The following is a 25770-nucleotide window of genomic DNA, read 5'->3' on the forward strand; positions in this document are numbered from 1 at the left end:
TGCCATCTTTCATTAGTCACAACAATTACAGTACTGCCATCTTTCATTAGTCACAACAATTACAGTACTACCATCTTTCATTAGTCACAACAATTACAGTACTGCCATCTTTCATTAGTCACAACAATTACAGTACTGACATCTTTCATTAGTCACAACAATTACAGTAGTGCCATCTTTCATTAGTCACAACAATTACAGTACTGCCATCTTTCATTAGTCACAACAATTACAGTACTACCATCTTTCATTAGTCACAACAATTACAGTACTGCCATCTTTCATTAGTCACAACAATTACAGTACTGCCATCTTTCATTAGTCACAACAATTACAGTACTGCCATCTTTCATTAGTCACAACAATTACAGTACTGACATCTTTCATTAGTCACAACAATTACAGTACTACCATCTTTCATTCACAACAATTACAGTACTGCCATCTTTCATTAGTCACAACAATTACAGTACTACCATCTTTCATTCACAACAATTACAGTACTGCCATCTTTCATTAGTCACAACAATTACAGTACTGCCATCTTTCATTAGTCACAACAATTACAGTACTGACATCTTTCATTAGTCACAACAATTACAGTACTACCATCTTTCATTCACAACAATTACAGTACTGCCATCTTTCATTAGTCACAACAATTACAGTACTACCATCTTTCATTCACAACAATTACAGTACTGACATCTTTCATTAGTCACAACAATTACAGTACTACCATCTTTCATTAGTCACAACAATTACAGTACTACCATCTTTCATTAGTCACAACAATTACACCATTAATATTACTGCCCTCAATGAAGGAAATGTAGAAAAGAAAGTTTAGAGAACAAATCTGAATCTGATATTTACCGAGAACTCGTTGTCTGGGTCCTTCTCTCCCTTCCTCACCGGTCTGGAGTACTGAAACTGATACACTTCATTTATCATGTAAAAGCTGGAGAGAGGAGAGAGAGAGAGACAGAGAGAGAGGAGAGAGAGAGGAGAGAGAGAGGAGAAAGAGATGAGAGAGAGAGATAGAGGAGAGAGAGAGAGGAGAGAGAGAGGAGAGAGGAGAGAGGGGAGAGAGAGAGGAGAGAGAGAGAGAGAGAGGAGAGAGAGAGGGGAGAGAGAGGAGAGAGAAGAGAGGAGAGAGGAGAGAGAGAGAGAGAGAGAGAGAGAGAGAGAGAGAGAGAGAGAGAGAGAGAGAGAGAGAGAGAGAGAGAGAGAGAGAGAGAGAGAGAGAGAGGAGAGCGATGGAGAGAGAGCGATGGAGAGAGAGAGAGGTGAGAGAGAGAGAGGTGAGAGAGAGATGGAGAGAGCGCAATGGAGAGAGAGAGAGCGCGATGGAGAGGTGAGAGAGAGATGGATAGAGAGAGATAGAGAGCGCGATGGAGAGAGACAGAAAGAGATTGAGAAATAGAGATGGAAAAAGAGAGAAAGGAGCGTAGAGAGAGAGAGGACGGAGAAAGATAGAGAGAGAGTAAGCGAGAGAAGGAGAAACGATTAGAGAATTAAATTAAAAGTGTAATGGCCCATCTGCAGGTTGATTTAATGGTTAATTATGTGGCTGTTTCAGGTGAAAAACAGGTCAGTGAGTCAGTAGCATAAACATCCCTCACTTAGACTGTCTGTCTGTCTGTCTGTCTGTCTGACTGTGTGTGTCTGTCTGACTGTGTGTCTGTCTGTCTGACTGTGTGTCTGTCTGTCTGACTGTGTGTCTGTCTGTCTGACTGTGTGTGTGTCTGTCTGACTGTGTGTCTGTCTGACTGTGTGTGTGTCTGTCTGACTGTGTGTGTCTGTCTGACTGTGTGTGTCTGTCTGTCAGACTGTGTGTGTCTGTCTGTCAGACTGTGTGTGTCTGTCTGACTGTGTGTGTGTCTGTCTGACTGTGTGTGTGTCTGTCTGACTGTGTGTGTGTCTGTCTGACTGTGTGTGTGTCTGTCTGACTGTGTGTGTGTCTGTCTGACTGTGTGTCTGCTGTAGTAGCTGTGATGACTGTGTGTCTGCTGTATTAGCTGTGATGACTGTGTGTCTGCTGTAGTAGCTGTGATGACTGTGTGTCTGCTGTATTAGCTGTGATGACTGTGTGTCTGCTGTATTAGCTGTGATGACTGTGTGTCTGCTGTATTAGCTGTGATGACTGTGTGTCTGCTGTATTAGCTGTGATGACTGTGTGTCTGCTGTAGTAGCTGTGATGACTGTGTGTCTGCTGTAGTAGCTGTGATGACTGTGTGTCTGCTGTATTAGCTGTGATGACTGTGTGTCTGCTGTAGTAGCTGTGATGACTGTGTGTCTGCTGTAGTAGCTGTGATGACTGTGTGTCTGCTGTATTAGCTGTGATGACTGTGTGTCTGCTGTAGTAGCTGTGATGACTGTGTGTCTGCTGTAGTAGCTGTGATGACTGTGTGTCTGCTGTATTAGCTGTGATGACTGTGTGTCTGCTGTATTAGCTGTGATGACTGTGTGTCTGCTGTATTAGCTGTGATGACTGTGTGTCTGCTGTAGTAGCTGTGATGACTGTGTGTCTGCTGTAGTAGCTGTGATGACTGTGTGTCTGCTGTATTAGCTGTGATGACTGTGTGTCTGCTGTAGTAGCTGTGATGACTGTGTGTCTGCTGTATTAGCTGTGATGACTGTGTGTCTGCTGTATTAGCTGTGATGACTGTGTGTCTGCTGTATTAGCTGTGATGACTGTGTGTCTGCTGTATTAGCTGTGATGACTGTGTGTCTGCTGTATTAGCTGTGATGACTGTGTGTCTGCTGTATTAGCTGTGATGACTGTGTGTCTGCTGTAGTAGCTGTGATGACTGTGTGTCTGCTGTATTAGCTGTGATGACTGTGTGTCTGCTGTATTAGCTGTGATGACTGTGTGTCTGCTGTAGTAGCTGTGATGACTGTGTGTCTGCTGTATTAGCTGTGATGACTGTGTGTCTGCTGTATTAGCTGTGATGACTGTGTGTCTGCTGTAGTAGCTGTGATGACTGTGTGTCTGCTGTATTAGCTGTGATGACTGTGTGTCTGCTGTATTAGCTGTGATGACTGTGTGTCTGCTGTATTAGCTGTGATGACTGTGTGTCTGCTGTAGTAGCTGTGATGACTGTGTGTCTGCTGTATTAGCTGTGATGACTGTGTGTCTGCTGTATTAGCTGTGATGACTGTGTGTCTGCTGTAGTAGCTGTGATGACTGTGTGTCTGCTGTATTAGCTGTGATGACTGTGTGTCTGCTGTATTAGCTGTGATGACTGTGTGTCTGCTGTATTAGCTGTGATGACTGTGTGTCTGCTGTATTAGCTGTGATGACTGTGTGTCTGCTGTATTAGCTGTGATGACTGTGTGTCTGCTGTATTAGCTGTGATGACTGTGTGTCTGCTGTAGTAGCTGTGATGACTGTGTGTCTGCTGTATTAGCTGTGATGACTGTGTGTCTGCTGTATTAGCTGTGATGACTGTGTGTCTGCTGTATTAGCTGTGATGACTGTGTGTCTGCTGTATTAGCTGTGATGACTGTGTGTCTGCTGTATTAGCTGTGATGACTGTGTGTCTGCTGTAGTAGCTGTGATGACTGTGTGTCTGCTGTATTAGCTGTGATGACTGTGTGTCTGCTGTATTAGCTGTGATGACTGTGTGTCTGCTGTATTAGCTGTGATGACTGTGTGTCTGCTGTAGTAGCTGTGATGACTGTGTGTCTGCTGTATTAGCTGTGATGACTGTGTGTCTGCTGTAGTAGCTGTGATGACTGTGTGTCTGCTGTATTAGCTGTGATGACTGTGTGTCTGCTGTATTAGCTGTGATGACTGTGTGTCTGCTGTATTAGCTGTGATGACTGTGTGTCTGCTGTAGTAGCTGTGATGACTGTGTGTCTGCTGTAGTAGCTGTGATGACTGTGTGTCTGCTGTATTAGCTGTGATGACTGTGTGTCTGCTGTATTAGCTGTGATGACTGTGTGTCTGCTGTATTAGCTGTGATGACTGTGTGTCTGCTGTATTAGCTGTGATGACTGTGTGTCTGCTGTATTAGCTGTGATGACTGTGTGTCTGCTGTATTAGCTGTGATGACTGTGTGTCTGCTGTATTAGCTGTGATGACTGTGTGTCTGCTGTAGTAGCTGTGATGACTGTGTGTCTGCTGTATTAGCTGTGATGACTGTGTGTCTGCTGTATTAGCTGTGATGACTGTGTGTCTGCTGTATTAGCTGTGATGACTGTGTGTCTGCTGTAGTAGCTGTGATGACTGTGTGTCTGCTGTATTAGCTGTGATGACTGTGTGTCTGCTGTATTAGCTGTGATGACTGTGTGTCTGCTGTAGTAGCTGTGATGACTGTGTGTCTGCTGTATTAGCTGTGATGACTGTGTGTCTGCTGTATTAGCTGTGATGACTGTGTGTCTGCTGTATTAGCTGTGATGACTGTGTGTCTGCTGTAGTAGCTGTGATGACTGTGTGTCTGCTGTAGTAGCTGTGATGACTGTGTGTCTGCTGTATTAGCTGTGATGACTGTGTGTCTGCTGTAGTAGCTGTGATGACTGTGTGTCTGCTGTATTAGCTGTGATGACTGTGTGTCTGCTGTAGTAGCTGTGATGACTGTGTGTCTGCTGTATTAGCTGTGATGACTGTGTGTCTGCTGTAGTAGCTGTGATGACTGTGTGTCTGCTGTATTAGCTGTGATGACTGTGTGTCTGCTGTATTAGCTGTGATGACTGTGTGTCTGCTGTATTAGCTGTGATGACTGTGTGTCTGCTGTATTAGCTGTGATGACTGTGTGTCTGCTGTATTAGCTGTGATGACTGTGTGTCTGCTGTATTAGCTGTGATGACTGTGTGTCTGCTGTAGTAGCTGTGATGACTGTGTGTCTGCTGTATTAGCTGTGATGACTGTGTGTCTGCTGTATTAGCTGTGATGACTGTGTGTCTGCTGTATTAGCTGTGATGACTGTGTGTCTGCTGTATTAGCTGTGATGACTGTGTGTCTGCTGTATTAGCTGTGATGACTGTGTGTCTGCTGTATTAGCTGTGATGACTGTGTGTCTGCTGTAGTAGCTGTGATGACTGTGTGTCTGCTGTAGTAGCTGTGATGACTGTGTGTCTGCTGTAGTAGCTGTGATGACTGTGTGTCTGCTGTAGTAGCTGTGATGACTGTGTGTCTGCTGTAGTAGCTGTGATGACTGTGTGTCTGCTGTATTAGCTGTGATGACTGTGTGTCTGCTGTATTAGCTGTGATGACTGTGTGTCTGCTGTATTAGCTGTGATGACTGTGTGTCTGCTGTATTAGCTGTGATGACTGTGTGTCTGCTGTATTAGCTGTGATGACTGTGTGTCTGCTGTAGTAGCTGTGATGACTGTGTGTCTGCTGTAGTAGCTGTGATGACTGTGTGTCTGCTGTATTAGCTGTGATGACTGTGTGTCTGCTGTATTAGCTGTGATGACTGTGTGTCTGCTGTATTAGCTGTGATGACTGTGTGTCTGCTGTATTAGCTGTGATGACTGTGTGTCTGCTGTATTAGCTGTGATGACTGTGTGTCTGCTGTATTAGCTGTGATGACTGTGTGTCTGCTGTATTAGCTGTGATGACTGTGTGTCTGCTGTATTAGCTGTGATGACTGTGTGTCTGCTGTATTAGCTGTGATGACTGTGTGTCTGCTGTAGTAGCTGTGATGACTGTGTGTCTGCTGTATTAGCTGTGATGACTGTGTGTCTGCTGTATTAGCTGTGATGACTGTGTGTCTGCTGTAGTAGCTGTGATGACTGTGTGTCTGCTGTATTAGCTGTGATGACTGTGTGTCTGCTGTATTAGCTGTGATGACTGTGTGTCTGCTGTAGTAGCTGTGATGACTGTGTGTCTGCTGTATTAGCTGTGATGACTGTGTGTCTGCTGTAGTAGCTGTGATGACTGTGTGTCTGCTGTAGTAGCTGTGATGACTGTGTGTCTGCTGTATTAGCTGTGATGACTGTGTGTCTGCTGTAGTAGCTGTGATGACTGTGTGTCTGCTGTAGTAGCTGTGATGACTGTGTGTCTGCTGTATTAGCTGTGATGACTGTGTGTCTGCTGTATTAGCTGTGATGACTGTGTGTCTGCTGTAGTAGCTGTGATGACTGTGTGTCTGCTGTATTAGCTGTGATGACTGTGTGTCTGCTGTAGTAGCTGTGATGACTGTGTGTCTGCTGTATTAGCTGTGATGACTGTGTGTCTGCTGTATTAGCTGTGATGACTGTGTGTCTGCTGTATTAGCTGTGATGACTGTGTGTCTGCTGTAGTAGCTGTGATGACTGTGTGTCTGCTGTATTAGCTGTGATGACTGTGTGTCTGCTGTAGTAGCTGTGATGACTGTGTGTCTGCTGTAGTAGCTGTGATGACTGTGTGTCTGCTGTATTAGCTGTGATGACTGTGTGTCTGCTGTATTAGCTGTGATGACTGTGTGTCTGCTGTAGTAGCTGTGATGACTGTGTGTCTGCTGTATTAGCTGTGATGACTGTGTGTCTGCTGTATTAGCTGTGATGACTGTGTGTCTGCTGTATTAGCTGTGATGACTGTGTGTCTGCTGTATTAGCTGTGATGACTGTGTGTCTGCTGTATTAGCTGTGATGACTGTGTGTCTGCTGTAGTAGCTGTGATGACTGTGTGTCTGCTGTATTAGCTGTGATGACTGTGTGTCTGCTGTATTAGCTGTGATGACTGTGTGTCTGCTGTATTAGCTGTGATGACTGTGTGTCTGCTGTATTAGCTGTGATGACTGTGTGTCTGCTGTATTAGCTGTGATGACTGTGTGTCTGCTGTATTAGCTGTGATGACTGTGTGTCTGCTGTAGTAGCTGTGATGACTGTGTGTCTGCTGTATTAGCTGTGATGACTGTGTGTCTGCTGTAGTAGCTGTGATGACTGTGTGTCTGCTGTATTAGCTGTGATGACTGTGTGTCTGCTGTAGTAGCTGTGATGAAGGGAGAGGGAGCTGGCAGAGTGAATTAATAACAGCAGGAAACACAAGAAGGTCAACCACTGTTTGATCTACCAACACATTTCCATTTAGATTTGTTCACCTTCCAGTCCCAGTGTCCTCTGTCCTACTGCTACAGTGTTCTGTACCAGTGTCCTCTGGATCTGTCCTACTGCTACAGTGTTCTGTACCAGTGTCCTCTGGGTCTATACTACTGCTACAGTGTTCTGTACCAGTGTTCTCTGGATCTGTCCTACTGCTACAGTGTTCTGTACCAGTGTCCTCTCGGTCTATACTACTGCTACAGTGTTCTGTACCAGTGTCCTCTGGATCTATCCTACTGCTGCAATGTTCTGTACCAGTGTCCTTCTCTATCCTACTGCAACAGTGTTCTGTACCAGTGTCCTCTGGATCTATCCTACTGCTACAGTGTTCTGTACCAGTGTCCTCATCTATCCTACTGCTACAGTGTTCTGGACCAGTGTCCTCATCTATCCTACTGCTACAGTGTTCTGGACCAGTGCTCTCCTCTGGAGTCTGATTTAACAGGTGATAAAGTATCTGACTAATGTAACAGGTGATAAGTACCTGACTCCATCTCATTTAGTTCAGGACTAATGTAACAGGTGATAAAGTATCTGACTCCATCTCATTTAGTTCAGGACTAATGTAACAGGTGATAAAGTATCTGACTCCATCTCATTTAGTTCAGGACTAATGTAACAGGTGATAAAGTATCTGACTCCATCTCATTTAGTTCAGGACTAATGTAACAGGTGATAAAGTATCTGACTCCATCTCATTTAGTTCAGGACTAATATAACAGGTGATAAAGTATCTGACTCCATCTCATTTAGTTCAGGACTAATATAACAGGTGATAAAGTATCTGACTCCATCTCATTTAGTTCAGGACTAATGTAACAGGTGATAAAGTATCTGACTCCATCTCATTTAGTTCAGGACTAATGTAACAGGTGATAAAGTATCTGACTCCATCTCATTTAGTTCAGGACTAATGTAACAGGTGATAAAGTATCTGACTCCATCTCATTTAGTTCAGGACTAATGTAACAGGTGATAAAGTACTACTCAGAGAATGCAAAGGATGAAACTAAAGAAGACAGATTCATCAAGTAGTAATATGCATTAATATGTCAGCCAGATGGACTGTAGTTCTGACGTAACCCACCCATACATGATGTACACACTCTGTATAACAAGGAAGAAGTCAGATAAGAAGACAGACAGATACATACCTGACGATCTGCTCAGACACTGGTTTGTTCTGGAACTTTGAAGGGAGTTCCAGAACAGGCTTGACGGTGAAACACTGGATGCCTTCATCACAGCCGTTAACGGAAATATTGAAGTATTGAATATAAATGAACTGGTCACAATAATTTCAACAGAACAGAAGTGTAAAGTAGACTACGCTCTACCATACAAACTAAACTCATGATTAGACCCTCCCAGTCTTCTGAATGTGTGGGGTTAACGTGAGTAGATGGCGGTGGTGAAGCACTTTGAGAAGACTGTTGATGTATGGAAAAAGGACTTTATAAATATAATTGAATAACTGATTGATTGATTGACTGTAATCTCTGTGATAAGTTTACACTGTCAGGGATAGTTCTTGATGTCTGTCTGACTCAATCAATCACATTTATTTTATCAAGCCCATTTTACATCAGCAGTGCTATACAAACACCCAGCCTAAAACCCCAGAGAGCAAGCAATGCAGAGGCAGAAGAACAGCGGCTAGTAAAAACTCCCTAGAAAAGCCAGAACCTAGGAAGAAACCTAGAGAGGAACCAGGCTGTGAGGGGTGGCCAGTCCTCTTCTGGCTGTCTGACTGTGATCTCTGTAGTAAGGATACACTGTGAGGGAGAGGTCTTGATGTCTTCACTGGGCGGTGTGGTAGTCTTCATCTTGTCAGCGTTGGGGAACTGGGTGAGCAGTCTGGCCTCAAAGTCCTCTCTCCTCTCGTACTCCTTCCCCCTATAGATGAACATCTTGTTCTGAGAGGAGAAAAACAGAGAGAACGTGGGGGGTTTTAAACCACTTCTGTCTGACCACCAGAACATGCTTTGTGGCACAGTCGAAGCCAAGCTGGGCTTCGGGGGGCTAAAAAGGTTGAGGGATCGCCAACACGGCATCTCACTGACATCTGCCATGTTTCACTACACTGGACTAGTGATAAACACTGATAACACACACTGAACTGACCCAACAGAGCGGCATAACACTGCAGACACAGTATAATATGGGGTTGAATGGGGTTGGATCTTGTATTGTAAAACCACATGACCTTCCTGGATGTAATGAACATATTGTCTGATGCAACGGCAAAGAACAGAGTTAGAACCTTGGTCTGATCAAAACTCATGTTTTCCTTCTGCTACATCAGTATTCAGTGTTTCATGTTTTCCTTCTGCTACATCAGTATTCAGTGTTTCATGTTTTCCTTCTGCTACATCAGTATTCAGTGTTTCATGTTTTCCTTCTGCTACATCAGTATTCAGTGTTTCATGTTTTCCTTCTGCTACATCAGTATTCAGTGTTTCATGTTTTCCTTCTGCTACATCAGTATTCAGTGTTTCATGTTTTCCTTCTGCTACATCAGTATTCAGTGAGAGTTATTGGCAGTGAACTGGTGTCAAAACAGAGAAACAATTTATCAAATAAAGAGACTGTTTCTGTTCTCAACAGGCTTTTAACCGTGTTCTGTTCCCAACAGGCTTTGGACCTTGTTCTGCTCTCAACAGGCTTTGAACCGTGTTCTGTTCCCAACAGGCTTTGGACCTTGTTCTGCTCTCAACAGGCTTTGAACCGTGTTCTGTTCCCAACAGGCTTTGAACCGTGTTCTGTTCCCAACAGGCTTTGCTTCCAAAGCTTTAACCGTGTTCTGTTCCCAACAGGCTTTGGACCTTGCGCTCAACGGCTTTGAACCGTGTTCTGTTCCCAACAGGTATTGAACCCTGTTCTGCTCTCAACAGGCTTTGAACCGTGTTCTGTTCCCAACAGGCTTTGAACCGTGTTCTGTTCCCAACAGGTATTGAACCCTGTTCTGCTCTCAACAGGATTTGAACTTTGTTTTTCTCCCTAATGTAACATACGCTGATGCTTTCTGCGCATGAATTGCCGCGCAGAAGAATTGCCATGGCGCAGAGATTGGACTTCACTGAGTTCGTTCCATTAGTTTGCACTATATAGATCGATTAAACATTAGATCAGTCCCTTTTCAATGCAACACACCAAAACAAATCTAACTTTGCAACACTGAGTCTGTGATTTTGTTGTAGGCAGAGCACAACGGAGTAGAATTCTATTACCGGGGGTAGCCCACGAGCAATCTTTCAATCACCCACGAGTGAATGCGCTTTTCAGATCAGATCAGATCAGTTCAGATCAGTTCAGTTCAGTTCAGAGCGCTGCACGTTTGTTGATGTTCTTTGCTAGTTAGTGAGTTATTAGCCCAGTTATAGATAAGTAAAGGTCAGCAATGGGGAGTTACTGCTTCCTACAAGAGCACATAAAATGTAGGCTACATTTCAAGTGGTCTTTGAAAAGCCAGTCAGGTAAAAAGCTTATGTCTTAATTAAAGGGTCAGTGTTGTATTTTGAGACAGGCTTGAATATGCATGTACAACAATAGGCAGAGGGGTAGCCTACATTGTCTAATTCCCTGTATGGTAATTATAATTCATTTTGTAAAGTAGTTTATTGCATCATACAATACAATACAATTTACCTATTTGTCCCATGGTGTTACAGACCAAGTAAAAAATCATGCATTAAAGTCAGGCCCTTCATAATGTAAAAACGTTGTTAAAAGTCTCATGCAATGTAGACCTGCATTGAACACCACATATAGACTATTGTAGACTATATCATAGAAATCAACAGCTATTTACATGTGGAAATGTTATGGGATTTACTCCATTGGTTTTGTTGGTAGGCCTACTACATTATGCTCGGATAGCCACAATAGCCTATTGGCTACTGTCTATAACTGTAAGGGTTCAGCCTATTGGCTACTGTCTAAAACTGTCAGGGTTCAACCTATTGGCTACTGTCTAAAACTGTAAGGGTTCAGCCTATTGGCTACTGTCTAAAACTGTAAGGGGTCAGCCTATTGGCTACTGTCTAAAACTGTAAGGGTTCAGCCTCCAGTTTCCACTCAAAAGACCAACAATGATCTAAGTGCCCCCAAAAACATTGAAGGGGAACATTGAAGACAGGCCAACTACACTGAACAAAAATATAAACGCAACATGTAAAGTGTTGGTCCCATGTTTCATGAGCTGAAATAAAAGATCCCAGAAATATTCCGTACGCACATAAAACGTATTTATCTTCAATGTTGTGTACACATTTGTTTACATCCCTGTTAATGAGCGTTTCCTCATTTGCCAAGATAATCAATCCACATGACATGTGTGGAATATCAAGAAGTTGATTAAGCGTGATCATTACACAGGTGGACCTTGTGCTGGGGACAATAAAAGGCCACTGTAAAATGTGCAGTTTTGTCACACAACACAATGCCACAGATGTCTCAAGTTTTAAGGGAGTGTGCAATTGGCATGTTGACTGCAGGAATGTCCGCCAGAGCTGTTTCCAGAGAATGGAATGTTCATTTCTCTACCATAAGCCGCCTCCAATGTCATTTTAACCTCTTGACGGTCGCCTAGGATAGGGGGCGCTACAGCGATTTTTGAAAATAATTTGTGCCCATTTTAAACGGCCTCCTACTCAAACTCAGAAGCTAGGATATGCATATAATTAATACTTGTGGATAGAAAACACCCTAAAGTTTCTAAAACTGTTTGAATGGTGTCTGTGAGTATAACAGAACTCATATGGCAGTCAAAACCCCGAGACCGATCGTAACAGGATGTGGAATTCTGAATTGCGGACTCAACTTCATCACTTTGCCTATTAATCACACCGTGAGCAATGGTTCATTGAGCACTTCCTATTGCTTCCACTAGATGTCCCCAGTCTTTACAAAGTGGTTTGAGTCTCCTACTGTGAAAACTGACTGAATGAGACGCTGTGGAAAGTGGTCACATGAGGAGGGCCGTCACCATTATGACGCCGGCGCCCCTGGCTACCCTCCCCTTTCGAAACGTTTTGAAAGACAATGCAATCGTCCCCCTTGAATCTTATTGGAGCTCTGGTTGAAAAAGGCCCTAAAGATTTATGTTATACAACGTTTGACATGTTTGAACGAACCTAAATTTTAAAAAAAATATGCATTTTATTGAAAGAGTAGTCCCGCAGCCGACGGAGGTTTTGGAGCAGCCTTCAGAACGCGCTAACAAGAACAAGCTATTGGGACATAAAGGATTAACTTTTTCGAACGAAAATACATTTGTTGTGGACCTGGGATTCCTGGAAGTGCTTTCTAAGGAAGATAATCAAAGGTAAGGGATTATTGACAATAGTATACAAGAGTAGATTTGATATGCGATTGTTCCAAGATGGCGCTGACCTGTAACGGTAGCCTATTTTTCTGAGTCTCGCATCCCCTTTTATCGCAAAGTGTGATTACCCAGTAAAGTTCTTTTTAAATCTGGCATTACAGGTGCTTTCAAGAGATATTCATCTATAAATCTTAGAATGACAATATTACATTTAAAAAATGTTTTCGAATAGTAATTTAGTAAATTGTAGCGCTGTTTCACCGGATGCATTTGAGGGAAAATAGTTAGTCAACGTCACGCGCCGATGTAAAATGCTGTTTTTATATATAAATATGAACTTTATCGAACAAAAGAATGCATGTATTGTGTAACATGATGTCCTAGGAGTGTCATCTGATGAAGATGGTCAAAGGTTAGTGCTGCATTTAGCTGTTTTTTGGTTATTTGTGATGCATGTGGTTGGTCGGAAAATGGCTATTTGGCTACTTTTACGATATACTCCTCTAACATAATCTAATGTTTTGCTTTTGCTGTAAAGCCTTTTTGAAATAGGACAACGTGGTTCGATTCAGGAGAGGTGTATCTATAAAACGATATAACATAGTCCTATATTTGAAAAAATATATATATTAAATTTTGTTATACTAATGGCGATAGGATTTTTCGCTGGATGTCCGTCCTGACCAGGGGTTAAAGAATTAGGCAATAAGTCCAACTGGGTTTACAACCACAGACTACATGTATGGCATCGTGTGGGCAAAAGGTTTGCTGATGTCAACCTTGTAAACAGAGTGACTTATTGGTGTTGGTGGGGTTATGGTATGAACAGGCATAAGCTACGGACAACGGACACAATTGTGTTTTATCAATGGCAATTCGAATGCACAGAAATACCGTGACGAGATCCTGAGGCCCATTTTGATTGAGGTATCTGTGACCAACAGATGCATATCTGTATTCCCGGTCATGTGACATCCATAGATTAGGACATAATGAATTTATTTCAATTGACTGATTTCCTCATATGAACTGTAACTCAATCACATTTTTTTAAATATTTGCATGTTGTCCTTATATTTTTTGGTTTTAGGATAAATGCACCTTCAAACACGAGAGCACAGTCCCAATTTTACAATTGATTTAAATGCACTGCTTCCCTGAAAAGGTACCTTTGTTGAAATCTGCTTTGAGTGATAAGCTCATTGATTTCCACACGTCATCTGTTCCAAGCAGAATAAAGAAACAGTTAAACCTGGTGAACTGAAATAGGCAGCAGGTGACTTCTCAGGCTGCTGTTACACAACACAAATTGCACGCAATTTTTGTTTCGGGTTGCAGGTGAGATCATCTCAAGCAACTTTTGCTGTTTACACGAAGCAACTCAAATTTAATTTTAAAAAAATGGCTTGCAACAGCCAATCAAATTGATTGCTGCTTCCTGTCATATTGTTTGAGAATTCTAAACTCACCTGATGTCATCTGCTGTTATAAATTATTAGTTTATCCAACCGTTTCGTTATTGTATAAAGATTGAATTAGACAAAATGCTGGCTGTACAATTTACCTGGGCGGGGGGGGGGTCATGGAGAAATCAAGAAGCAACTCAGTTGCAAGGAATTAAAATTGCGTGCAAGTTGTGTCTGTAGCATTAGGTGGGGGAAACGACAGCAACCATGTTTCTTCTTCCTGAAAGCAAGAGTGGCGTGGAGTGTTCACACTAACCACGTTTCCAGAGTGGTGTGGAGTGTTCACACTAACCACGTTTCCAGAGTGGCGTGGAGTGTTCACACTAACCACGTTTCCAGAGTGGCGTGGAGTGTTCACACTAACCACGTTTCCAGAGTGGCGTGGAGTGTACACACTAACCACGTTTCCAGAGTGGTGTGGAGTGTTCACACTAACCACGTTTCCAGAGTGGCGTGGAGTGTTCACACTAACCACGTTTCCAGAGTGGCGTGGAGTGTACACACTAACCACGTTTCCAGAGTGGCGTGGAGTGTACACACTAACCACGTTTCCAGAGTGGTGTGGAGTGTTCACACTAACCACGTTTCCAGAGTGGCGTGGAGTGTTCACACTAACCACGTTTCCAGAGTGGTGTGGAGTGTTCACACTAACCACGTTTCCAGAGTGGCGTGGAGTGTACACACTAACCACGTTTCCAGAGTGGTGTGGAGTGTTCACACTAACCACGTTTCCAGAGTGGCGTGGAGTGTACACACTAACCACGTTTCCAGAGTGGCGTGGAGTGTACACACTAACCACGTTTCCAGAGTGGCGTGGAGTGTACACACTAACCACGTTTCCAGAGTGGCGTGGAGTGTTCACACTAACCACGTTTCAAGAGTGGCGTGGAGTGTTCACACTAACCACATTTCCAGAGTGGTGTGGAGTGTACACACTAACCACGTTTCCAGAGTGGTGTGGAGTGTTCACACTAACCACGTTTCCAGAGTGGTGTGGAGTGTTCACACTAACCACGTTTCCAGAGTGGTGTGGAGTGTTCACACTAACCACATTTCCAGAGTGGCGTGGAGTGTTCACACTAACCACGTTTCCAGAGTGGTGTGGAGTGTTCACACTAACCACGTTTCCAGAGTGGTGTGGAGTGTTCACACTAACCACATTTCCATCCACTGTTGTCAGGAGAGTAAAGTCATACTGTATCATTATCTTTTTATAAATGCAGACAGATAATGTGATCCGTTCGACATGCTGGGATCTTCTTGTTTCTGTAAAATTAATTATGTGAGAAATGGCGATGGAAACGCCTTGATGTGTCTTAACAAGTGTGGAATTTCATGTTGTATAACGACACAATATCGGAATAGTTCCCAATGTCTGATATTAGTGTACATTCCTCTTGTTGTTGATAGTGGCCTTTTTAATGCTGCACACTTCCTTCTCTATTCCCCCTCAACTTCCCCTCCCCCTGATGAGCTTGACGCTCCTTTCCTGTAAATATCTGGGGTTTATTCTGGTGACATGATAGTCGATGCTTGACAGCCGTTTCACAAATAGAAATATTCTCGCTCTCATCCATAATAATCTCATAACGTAGACCAGGCTACCCACGCAGCCAACCCACGCAGCCAACCCACCCAGCCTACCCACCCAGCCTACCCCCACAGCCTACCCACCCAGCCTACCCCCGCAGCCAACCCACACAGCCAACCCACTCAGCCTACCCCCACAGTCTACCCACCCAGCCTACCCCCGCAGTCTACCCCCACAGCCTACCCACCCAGCCTACCCCCGCAGTCTACCCCCACAGCCTACCCACCCAGCCTACCCCCGCAGTCTACCCCCACAGCCTACCCCGCAGCCTACCCCTCAGTCTACCCCCACAGTCTACCCCCGCAGTCTACCCCCCAGCCTACCCCCCAGCCTACCCCCCGCAGACTACTCCCACAGCCTACCCACGCAGCCTACTAACTGTTGGCTAGTGTGCACCTGCCAAGACCAGAGGAGGCACATTTGCTATTCAAAGCAACAGTTTTTGTGACAAAACTATCGGAAGAGTTGAAAATACAATAAAACACAATGCGATTTTATTCGGTACATTTTGTGAGCAGTACGTTACCACGCAGTCATTTCTAAAACGCAACAAGTCCGTTTGGTGGAAACTCACATTCGCATGAAAATCTGTCGCCAACTAAAACTATAGAATCAGAAACACTGAGGTAGAACCAGGATATCGCTGGTCTATTTCATGTGGGAACTCAGATAGAGCTTCTTTCAGTACCGTTTAAACAGTTTTATTTAACTAGGCAAGTCAGTTAAGAACAAATTCTTATTGACAATGACGGTCTACCTACAGGGTCAGCCTCTGGAGCAAATTAGGGTTAAGTGCCTTTGCTCAAGGACACAGGCAGGTTTTTCACCTTGTCAGATTGGGTATTCGAACCAGCGACCTTTCGGTTACTGGCCCAACGCTCTAATCGCTAGGCTACCTGCCGCCCATTCTAGCAGGGTGTGTGTGTGTGTTCCTCTCAATGTCATGATACTCATTACTCAGCTACCAGAATGCACCATTCTGACAGAGAAAGGAAATCACAGTCTATCACAGAGGGGGTGAAGAAGCAAAAACAGAAAATGGTTCCCATACTTCGGCTAGTCAATAATTCATTACTATTTTTTGTAAATGGAAACATAGTCAGCCAAGAAACTAGTGTCATGATGAAGTCAATAAAAAGAAGAAAACAAAATCAAACAGCATCTAGAATGAAATTCATAGATTATTTAAACATGCTGTCGCCAGTGGGGTTTATGGGGCCATAAATGGAATCCAAATATCTCCAAATGCCTGATGGGAATACTAATACAAAATATGTTTGTTAGTGATGGAGACTTGGATAAAACACACAGGAGAAATATCAATCAACCATTTCAATCAACCATGATCTTAGCAACGACCCATGAAAGTCAATGATCCAAGAACGTAAAGGACAGGACAAGACTAAATCGGTCCTTAACTTCTTTGGGATAGGGGGCAGTATTTTCACGGCCGGATAAAAAACGTACCGATTTAATCTGGTTACTACTCCTGCCCAGAAACTAGAATATGCATATAATTAGTAGATTTGGATATAAAACACTCTAAAGTTTCTAAAACTGTTTGAATGGTGTCTGTGAGTATAACAGAACTCATATGGCAGGCCAAAACCTGAGAATATCCCATGCAGGAAGTGCCCTGTCTGACAATTTGTTGTCCTTCTGTTACATCTCTATCGAAATTACAGCATCTGTGCTGTAACGTGACACTTTCTAAGGCTTCCATTGGCTCTCTAAAGCCGCCAGAAAGTGGAATGGGGTGTCTGCTGTCTCTGGGCAAAGTATAGGACCAGAGTTTTTAAGTGGTCAGCCTGGGGACAGTGAGACTGGAGATGCGCAGTCACGAGAACTCGCCATGTTTTTCTTTTTCTCTTTGAATGAATACAACGTTGCCCGGTTGGAATATTATCGCTATTTTAAGAGAAAAATAGCATAAACATTGATTTTAAACAGCGTTTGACATGCTTCTAAGTATGGTAATGGAATATTTTGATTTTTTTTTTGTCACGAAATGCGCTTGCGCGTTACCCTTCGGATAGTGACCTGAACGGACGAACAAAACGGAGGTATTTGGATATAGCTATGGATTATTTGGAACCAAAACAACATTTGTTGTTGAAGTAGAAGTCCTGGGAGTGCATTCTGACGAAGAACAGCAAAGGTAATCCAATTTTTCTAATCGTAATTCTGAGTTTAGGTGACCCCGAAGTTGGCGGATGTCAAAATAGCTAGCCGTGATGGCCGAGCTATGTACTCAGAATATTGCAAAATGTGCTTTCGCCGAAAAGCTATTTTAGAATCGGACATAGCGATTGCATAAAGGAGTTCTGTATCTATAATTCTTTAAATAATTGTTATGTATTTTGTCAACGTTTATCATGAGTAATTTAGTAAATTCACCGGAAGTTTTCAGTGGGTATGCTAGTTCTGAACATCACATGCTAATGTAAAAAGCTGTTTTTTGATATAAATATGAACTTGATTTAACAAAACATGCATGTATTGTATAACATAATGTCCTAGGAGTGTCATCTGATGAAGATCATCAAAGGTTAGTGCTGCATTTAGCTGTGGTTTGGGTTTATGTGACATATATGCTAGCTTGGAAAATGGCTGTGTGATTATTTGTGTCTATGTACTCTCCTAACATAATCTAATGTTTTGCTTTCGCTGTAAAGCCTTTTTGAAATCGGACAATGTGGTTAGATTAACGAGAGTCTTATCTTTAAAATTGTGTAAAATAGTTGATTGTTTGAGAAAATTGAATTGTGGTATTTTAGTTGGTTTTGTATTTCGCGCCGTGCGATGCCATTGGCTGTTGGCTAGGGGTTCCGCAACAGGTTAAAGAACGTCTGTCCTCAACAGGTTAAAGCTGACAAGGCAGTCATCTTAGGTCACAGGAGTGTGTAGAAACTAAAACACAGTTTGAAGGGGAGAGGACAGAATGTACCTGAAAATGTATGAGATGAGGAAACTTTGTTTGTTTATCCCAGTCAGTAAACTCAGAAACTATTCAATGTCACAAATGGCACCCTATTCCCTATGTAGTGCACTACTTTTGACTTGAGCCCTATGGGACCTGTTCAACATTAGTGCACTCTATAGGGAATAGGGTGCTATTTGGGATGTAGCCCACGGTATGTCTGAGAGAACTCGGGATGATAGAACATGACAGCTTATATTTTAAAGTGTTGGAACTCAGTTTGATAAATATTTTTAGACAACTTTTGGAAAGCCTGAACATTTTTGTTGAGCCAAGCCGCTGAGATAAGCAGAACACCGCAGCTTTACAGGAACAGACGGAACACAAGTCAGAGAAAGATGGAGGAATGAAGTACTTAATTTAATACCCCTGCTCTACCGATCGCTAGATCCATTCAGTCAGATTTCCATCCTAGAAGTCCTTTCTGCTGATCCATTCAGTCAGACTGCCATCCTAGAAGTCCTTTCTGCTGATCCATTCAGACTGCCTTCCTAGAAGTCCTTTCTGTTGATACATTCAGTCAGACTGCCTTCCTAGAAGTCCTTTCTGTTGATACATTCAGTCAGACTGCCTTCCTAGAAGTCCTTTCTGTTGATCCATTCAGTCAGACTGCCTTCCTAGAAGTCCTTTCTGTTGATCCATTCAGTCAGACTGCCTTCCTAGAAGTCCTTTCTGTTGATCCATTCAGTCAGACTGCCTTCCTAGAAGTCCTTTCTGTTGATCCATTCAGTCAGACTGCCTTCCTAGAAGTCCTTTCTGTTGATACATTCAGTCAGACTGCCTTCCTAGAAGTCCTTTCTGTTGATCCATTCAGTCAGACTGCCTTCCTAGAAGTCCTTTCTGCTGATCCATTCAGTCAGACTGCCATCCTAGAAGTCCTTTCTGCTGATCCATTCAGACTGCCATCCTAGAAGTCCTTTCTGCTGATCCATTCAGTCAGACTGCCTTCCTAGAAGTCCTTTCTGCTGATCCATTCAGTCAGACTGCCATCCTAGAAGTCCTTTCTGCTGATCCATTCAGTCAGACTGCCATCCTAGAAGTCCTTTCTGCTGATCCATTCAGTCAGACTGCCATCCTAGAAGTCCTTTCTGCTGATCCATTCAGTCAGACTGCCATCCTAGAAGTCCTTTCTGCTGATCCATTCAGTCAGACTGCCATCCTAGAAGTCCTTTCTGTTGATACATTCAGTCAGACTGCCTTCCTAGAAGTCATTTCTGCTGATCCATTCAGACTGCCTTCCTAGAAGTCCTTTCTGCTGATCCATTCAGTCAGACTGCCATCCTAAAGTCCTGTCTGCTGATCCATTCAGTCAGACTGCCTTCCTAGAAGTCCTTTCTGCTGATCCATTCAGTCAGACTGCCTTCCTAGAAGTCCTTTCTGTTGATACATTCAGACTGCCATCCTAGAAGTCCTTTCTGTTGATACATTCAGTCAGACTGCCATCCTAGAAGTCCTTTCTGCTGATACATTCAGTCAGACTGCCTTCTTAGAAGTCCTTTCTGTTGATCCATTCAGTCAGACTGCCTTCCTAGAAGTCCTTTCTGCTGATCCATTCAGTCAGACTGCCTTCCTAGAAGTCCTTTCTGCTGATCCATTCAGACTGCCTTCTTAGAAGTCCTTTCTGTTGATACATTCAGTCAGACTGCCTTCCTAGAAGTCCTTTCTGTTGATACATTCAGTCAGACTGCCATCCTAGAAGTCCTTTCTGTTGATACATTCAGTCAGACTGCCTTCCTAGAAGTCCTTTCTGTTGATACATTCAGTCAGACTGCCTTCCTAGAAGTCCTTTCTGCTGATCCATTCAGACAGACTGCCTTCCTAGAAGTCCTTTCTGTTGATACATTCAGTCAGACTGCCTTCCTAGAAGTCCTTTCTGTTGATACATTCAGTCAGACTGCCTTCCTAGAAGTCCTTTCTGTTGATACATTCAGTCAGACTGCCTTCCTAGAAGTCCTTTCTGCTGATCCATTCAGACAGACTGCCTTCCTAGAAGTCCTTTCTGTTGATACATTCAGACTGCCATCCTAGAAGTCCTTTCTGTTGATACATTCAGACAGACTGCCTTCCTAGAAGTCCTTTCTGTTGATACATTCAGACTGCCATCCTAGAAGTCCTTTCTGTTGATACATTCAGACTGCCATCCTAGAAGTCCTTTCTGTTGATACATTCAGTCAGACTGCCTTCTTAGAAGTCCTTTCTGTTGATACATTCAGTCAGACTGCCTTCTTAGAAGTCCTTTCTGTTGATCCATTCAGTCAGACTGCCATCCTAGAAGTCCTTTCTGCTGATCCATTCATCAGCGATTGGTTCGTCTCTAACCAATCAGTGTCAAAGCCAATGACGATTTCCCGAAATGCCGCTTTTCCCACGTGTGAATGTGTTCAGTTTTTTAATAAGAGAATATCCCAATGCCTTCCACATTAGATACAAATACATCATCATCAGCTGAATTAAGCAGCAATGTTTACAATGTATTCTTAAGGAAGGATAGAAGCAATTGACTTCCCCCCCCCAGAGGCAGGGAGATACTGACATCCAAACAGCAACATGAAGAAACTAAAAACACTGCAAACACAATGCATCTCAATTAGCCTCCGATGAATACTTCCCTAACGACTCGTGCAGAGAGGACAGCATTGATATTACATTAAGTGTTCATTATAATATAATATGGATTCTGAATGAAGTCCACACTTCTTCACACTCAAGGGCATTCCAAATTACACCCTTTCCCCTAAGTAGGCTCTGGTCCACTATTTATATATATTTTTTACTTAACATTTATTTAACTAGGCAAGTCAGTTAAGAACAAATTCTTATTTACAATGCCGGCCTACCGGGGAACAGTGGGTTAACTGCCTTGTTCAGGGGCAGAACGACAGATTTGTACCTTGTCAGCTGAGGGATTCGATCCAGCAACCTTTCGGTTACTAGTCCAACGCTCTAACCACTAGGCTACCTGCCTCTAACCACTAGATTAGCTGCCTCTAACCACTAGGCTACCTACCTCTAACCACTAGGCCGGCTGCCTCTAACCACTAGGCCGGCTGCCATTAACCACTAGGCCGGCTGCCTCTAACCACTAGGCCAGCTGCCTCTAACCACTAGGCTACCTGCCTCTAACCACTAGGCTATCTGTCTCTAACCACTAGGCCGGCTGCCTCTAACCACTAGGCTACCTGCCTCTAACCACTAGGCTACCTGCCTCTAACCACTAGGCTACCTTCCTCTAACCACTAGGCTACCTGCCTCTAACCACTAGGCTACCTGCCTCTAAACACTAGGCTACCTACCTCCCCGGAACAGGGTACCATTTGGAATGCAGACATGCTAGTCCAATAGGACAGTGAGAGGGTTAAGGATCCGCCCCTTTTTTCAATTTTCGCCTAAAATAACATACCCAAATCTAACTGCCTGTAACTCAGGCCCTGAAGCAAGGATATGCATATTCTTGGTACCATTTGAAAGGAAAGGAAAACGTAGGAGAATATAACACTGGTAAAAGACAAAACAAAGAAAAAAAAAAAACGTTCTTTTGTATTTTTTTGCACCATCATCTTTGAAATGCAAGAGAAAGGCCATCATGTATTATTCCAGCCCAGCTGCAATTTACATTTTGGCCACTAGATGGCGGCAGTGTATGTGCAAAGATTTAGACTGATACAATGAAACATTGCATTTCTGTTCAAAATGTTGTATCAAGACTGTCCAAATGTACCTAATTTGTTTATTAATAACTTTCATTCACAACTGTGCACTCTCCTCAAACAATAGCATGGCATTCTTTCACTGTAATAGCTACTGTAAATTGGACAGTGCAGTTAGACTAACAAGAATGCATGCTTTCTGCCCATATCAGACATGTCTATGTCCTGGGAAATGTTCTTGTTACTTACAACCTCATGCTAATCGCATTAGCCTACGTTAGCTCAACCATACCGTGGAAGGGACACCGATCCTGAAGAAGTAAGGCTACCATTCCTAGTCCAACAGGACAGTGAGAGGGATAAAGGTTATCATTCCTAGTCCAATAGGACAGTGAGAGGGATAAAGGCTATCATTCCAAGTCCAAAAGGACAGCAAGAGGGATAAAGGCTATCATCCCTAGTCCAATAGGACAGCAAGAGGGATAAAGGCTATCATTCCTAGTCCAATAGGACAGCAAGAGGGATAAAGGCCATCATTCCTAGTCCAATAGGACAGCAAGAGGGATAAAGGCTATCATTCCTAGTCCAATAGGACAGTGAGAGGGATAAAGGCTATCATCCCTAGTCCTATAGGACAGTGAGAGGGATAAAGGCTATCATCCCTAGTCCAATAGGACAGTGAGAGGGATAAAGGCTATCATCCCTAGTCCAATAGGACAGTGAGAGGGATAAAGGTTATCATCCCTAGTCCAATAGGACAGTGAGAGGGATAAAGGCTATCATCCCTAGTCCAATAGGACAGTGAGAGGGATAAAGGCTATCATCCCTAGTCCAATAGGACAGTGAGAGGGATAAAGGCTATCATCCCTAGTCCAATAGGACAGTGAGAGGGATAAAGGCTATCTGGTGGAGAACATCAGTGATTTACTGGAGATCAGTAGAGGCCAGGGCACAAACACTGTAACCCACTTTAGCTGGTAATAATAATCTAGTTTAGTTAATGTAGTTGAGCAGCTATTAAGGTAAAAACACTCTCTCCAGCGCTTACATGATTAATGCTCCGTGGTAAATTGCCATTTCTGGGGGGAAAGAACATTGTCCCCTTTAAAAAGTCCACAGCATATTCCCGTGTCCCAAATCACAACCTGTTTCCCTATATAGGTTCTGGTCAAAATAAGTGCAGTATATAGTGAATAGGTTTCCATTTGGGACACAGGCTTTGTTCCAGTATCTGATCTGTAATGATAACTTCTGGGCTGATAGTAATAAGCTGCAGTTTTCATCTCACTGCATTAGATATGATAAGCCATTTATTACTTTCTCTAGCAGAAGTGAAGCATCCTTAGCTCCAATAAGGTAGTCTACAGTAGACAGGATGTAGAGAAGTCTATGAGGTAGTCTACAGTACACAGGATGTAGAGAACTCTATCAGGTAGTCTACAGTAGACAGGATGTAGAGAAGTCTATGAGGTAGTCTACGTAACAGGATGTAGAGAACTCTATCAGGTAGTCTACAGTACACAGGATGTAGAGAAGTCTATGAGGTAGTCTACAGTACACAGGATGTAGAGAACTCTATCAGGTAGTCTACAGTACACAGGATGTAGAGAAGTCTATGAGGTAGTCTACAGTAGACAGGATGTAGAGAACTCTATCAGGTAGTCTACAGTACACAGGATGTAGAGAAGTCTATGAGGTAGTCTACAGTGGACCGGCTGAAGAGAACTCTATCAGGTAGTCTACAGTAGACAGGAGCTGGTCACAGACAACCTACCCCAGACACACACCACTCTCTGTCCTCCTAACAGACAACCTACCCCACAGATACACACCACTCTCTCTGTCCTCCTAACAGACAACCTACCCCCACAGATACACACCACTCTCTCTGTCCTCCTAACAGACAACCTACCCCCCAGATACACACCACTCTCTCTGTCCTCCTAACAGACAACCTACCCCCAGATACACACCACTCTCTCTGTCCTAACAGACAACCTACCCCACAGATACACACCACTCTCTCTGTCCTCCTAACAGACAACCTACCCCCAGATACACACCACTCTCTCTGTCCTCCTAACAGACAACCTACCCCACAGATACACACCACTCTCTCTGTCCTCCTAACAGACAACCTACCCCCAGATACACACCACTCTCTCTGTCCTAACAGACATCCTACCCCCCAGATACACACCACTCTCTCTGTCCTCCTAACAGACAACCTACCCCCAGATACACACCACTCTCTCTGTCCTAACAGACATCCTACCCCCAGATACACACCACTCTCTCTGTCCTCCTAACAGACAACCTACCCCCCAGATACACACCACTCTCTCTGTCCTAACAGACAACCTACCCCCAGATACACACCACTCTCTCTGTCCTCCTAACAGACAACCTACCCCACAGATACACACCACTCTCTCTGTCCTCCTAACAGACAACCTACCCCCAGATACACACCACTCTCTCTGTCCTAACAGACAACCTACCCCACAGATACACACCACTCTCTCTGTCCTCCTAACAGACAACCTACACCCCAGATACACACCACTCTCTCTGTCCTAACAGACATCCTACCCCCCAGATACACACCACTCTCTCTGTCCTCCTAACAGACAACCTACCCCCAGATACACACCACTCTCTCTGTCCTCCTAACAGACAACCTACCCCCAGATACACACCACTCTCTCTGTCCTAACAGACAACCTACCCCCCAGATACACACCACTCTCTCTGTCCTCCTAACAGACAACCTACCGCCCAGATACACACCACTCTCTCTGTCCTCCTAACAGACAACCTACCCCCAGATACACACCACTCTCTCTGTCCTAACAGACAACCTACCCCCAGATACACACCACTCTCTCTGTCCTCCTAACAGACAACCTACCCCCAGATACACACCACTCTCTCTGTCCTCCTAACAGACAACCTACCCCCAGATACACACCACTCTCTCTGTCCTCCTAACAGACAACCTACCCCCAGATACACACCACTCTCTCTGTCCTCCTAACAGACAACCTACCCCCAGATACACACCACTCTCTCTGTCCTAACAGACAACCTACCCCCCAGATACACACCACTCTCTCTGTCCTCCTAACAGACAACCTACCCCCAGATACACACTACTCTCTCTGTCATAACAGACAACCTACACCCCAGATACACACCACTCTCTCTGTCCTCCTAACAGACAACCTACCCCCAGATACACACCACTCTCTCTGTCCTAACAGACAACCTACACCCCAGATACACACCACTCTCTCTGTCCTCCTAACAGACAACCTACCCCCAGATACACACCACTCTCTCTGTCCTAACAGACAACCTACCCCCAGATACACACCACTCTCTCTGTCCTCCTAACAGACAACCTACCCCCCAGATACACACCACTCTCTCTGTCCTCCTAACAGACAACCTACCCCACAGATACACACCACTCTCTCTGTCCTAACAGACAACCTACCCCCAGATACACACCACTCTCTCTGTCCTCCTAACAGACAACCTACCCCCAGATACACACCACTCTCTCTGTCCTAACAGACAACCTACCCCCCAGATACACACCACTCTCTCTGTCCTCCTAACAGACAACCTACCCCCAGATACACACCACTCTCTCTGTCCTAACAGACATCCTACCCCCCAGATACACACCACTCTCTCTGTCCTCCTAACAGACAACCTACCCC

The 25770-nt window shown here is 43.9% G+C and overlaps 1 protein-coding gene across 10 annotated transcripts in view; it reads right to left on the bottom strand.

Annotated features, from left to right (window-relative positions):
- The window catches only part of LOC106613940 (dedicator of cytokinesis protein 1), a 729054-nt gene that overhangs the window by 81583 nt on the left and 621701 nt on the right, over positions 1–25770 (bottom strand). For all 10 annotated transcript variants that reach the window (XM_045701156.1, XM_045701154.1, XM_045701151.1 and 7 more), the window contains 3 exons: positions 8807–8948; positions 8187–8268; positions 877–961 (listed from right to left, as the gene is read on the bottom strand). In XM_045701156.1, the coding sequence (XP_045557112.1) occupies positions 877–961; positions 8187–8268; positions 8807–8948 (309 nt within the window). The remainder of the gene's footprint in view (positions 1–876; positions 962–8186; positions 8269–8806; positions 8949–25770) is intronic.

Source organism: Salmo salar, chromosome ssa18 (genome assembly GCF_905237065.1).
Source record: "Salmo salar chromosome ssa18, Ssal_v3.1, whole genome shotgun sequence".
In the NCBI taxonomy this organism is placed as follows: Eukaryota; Metazoa; Chordata; class Actinopteri; order Salmoniformes; family Salmonidae; genus Salmo; species Salmo salar.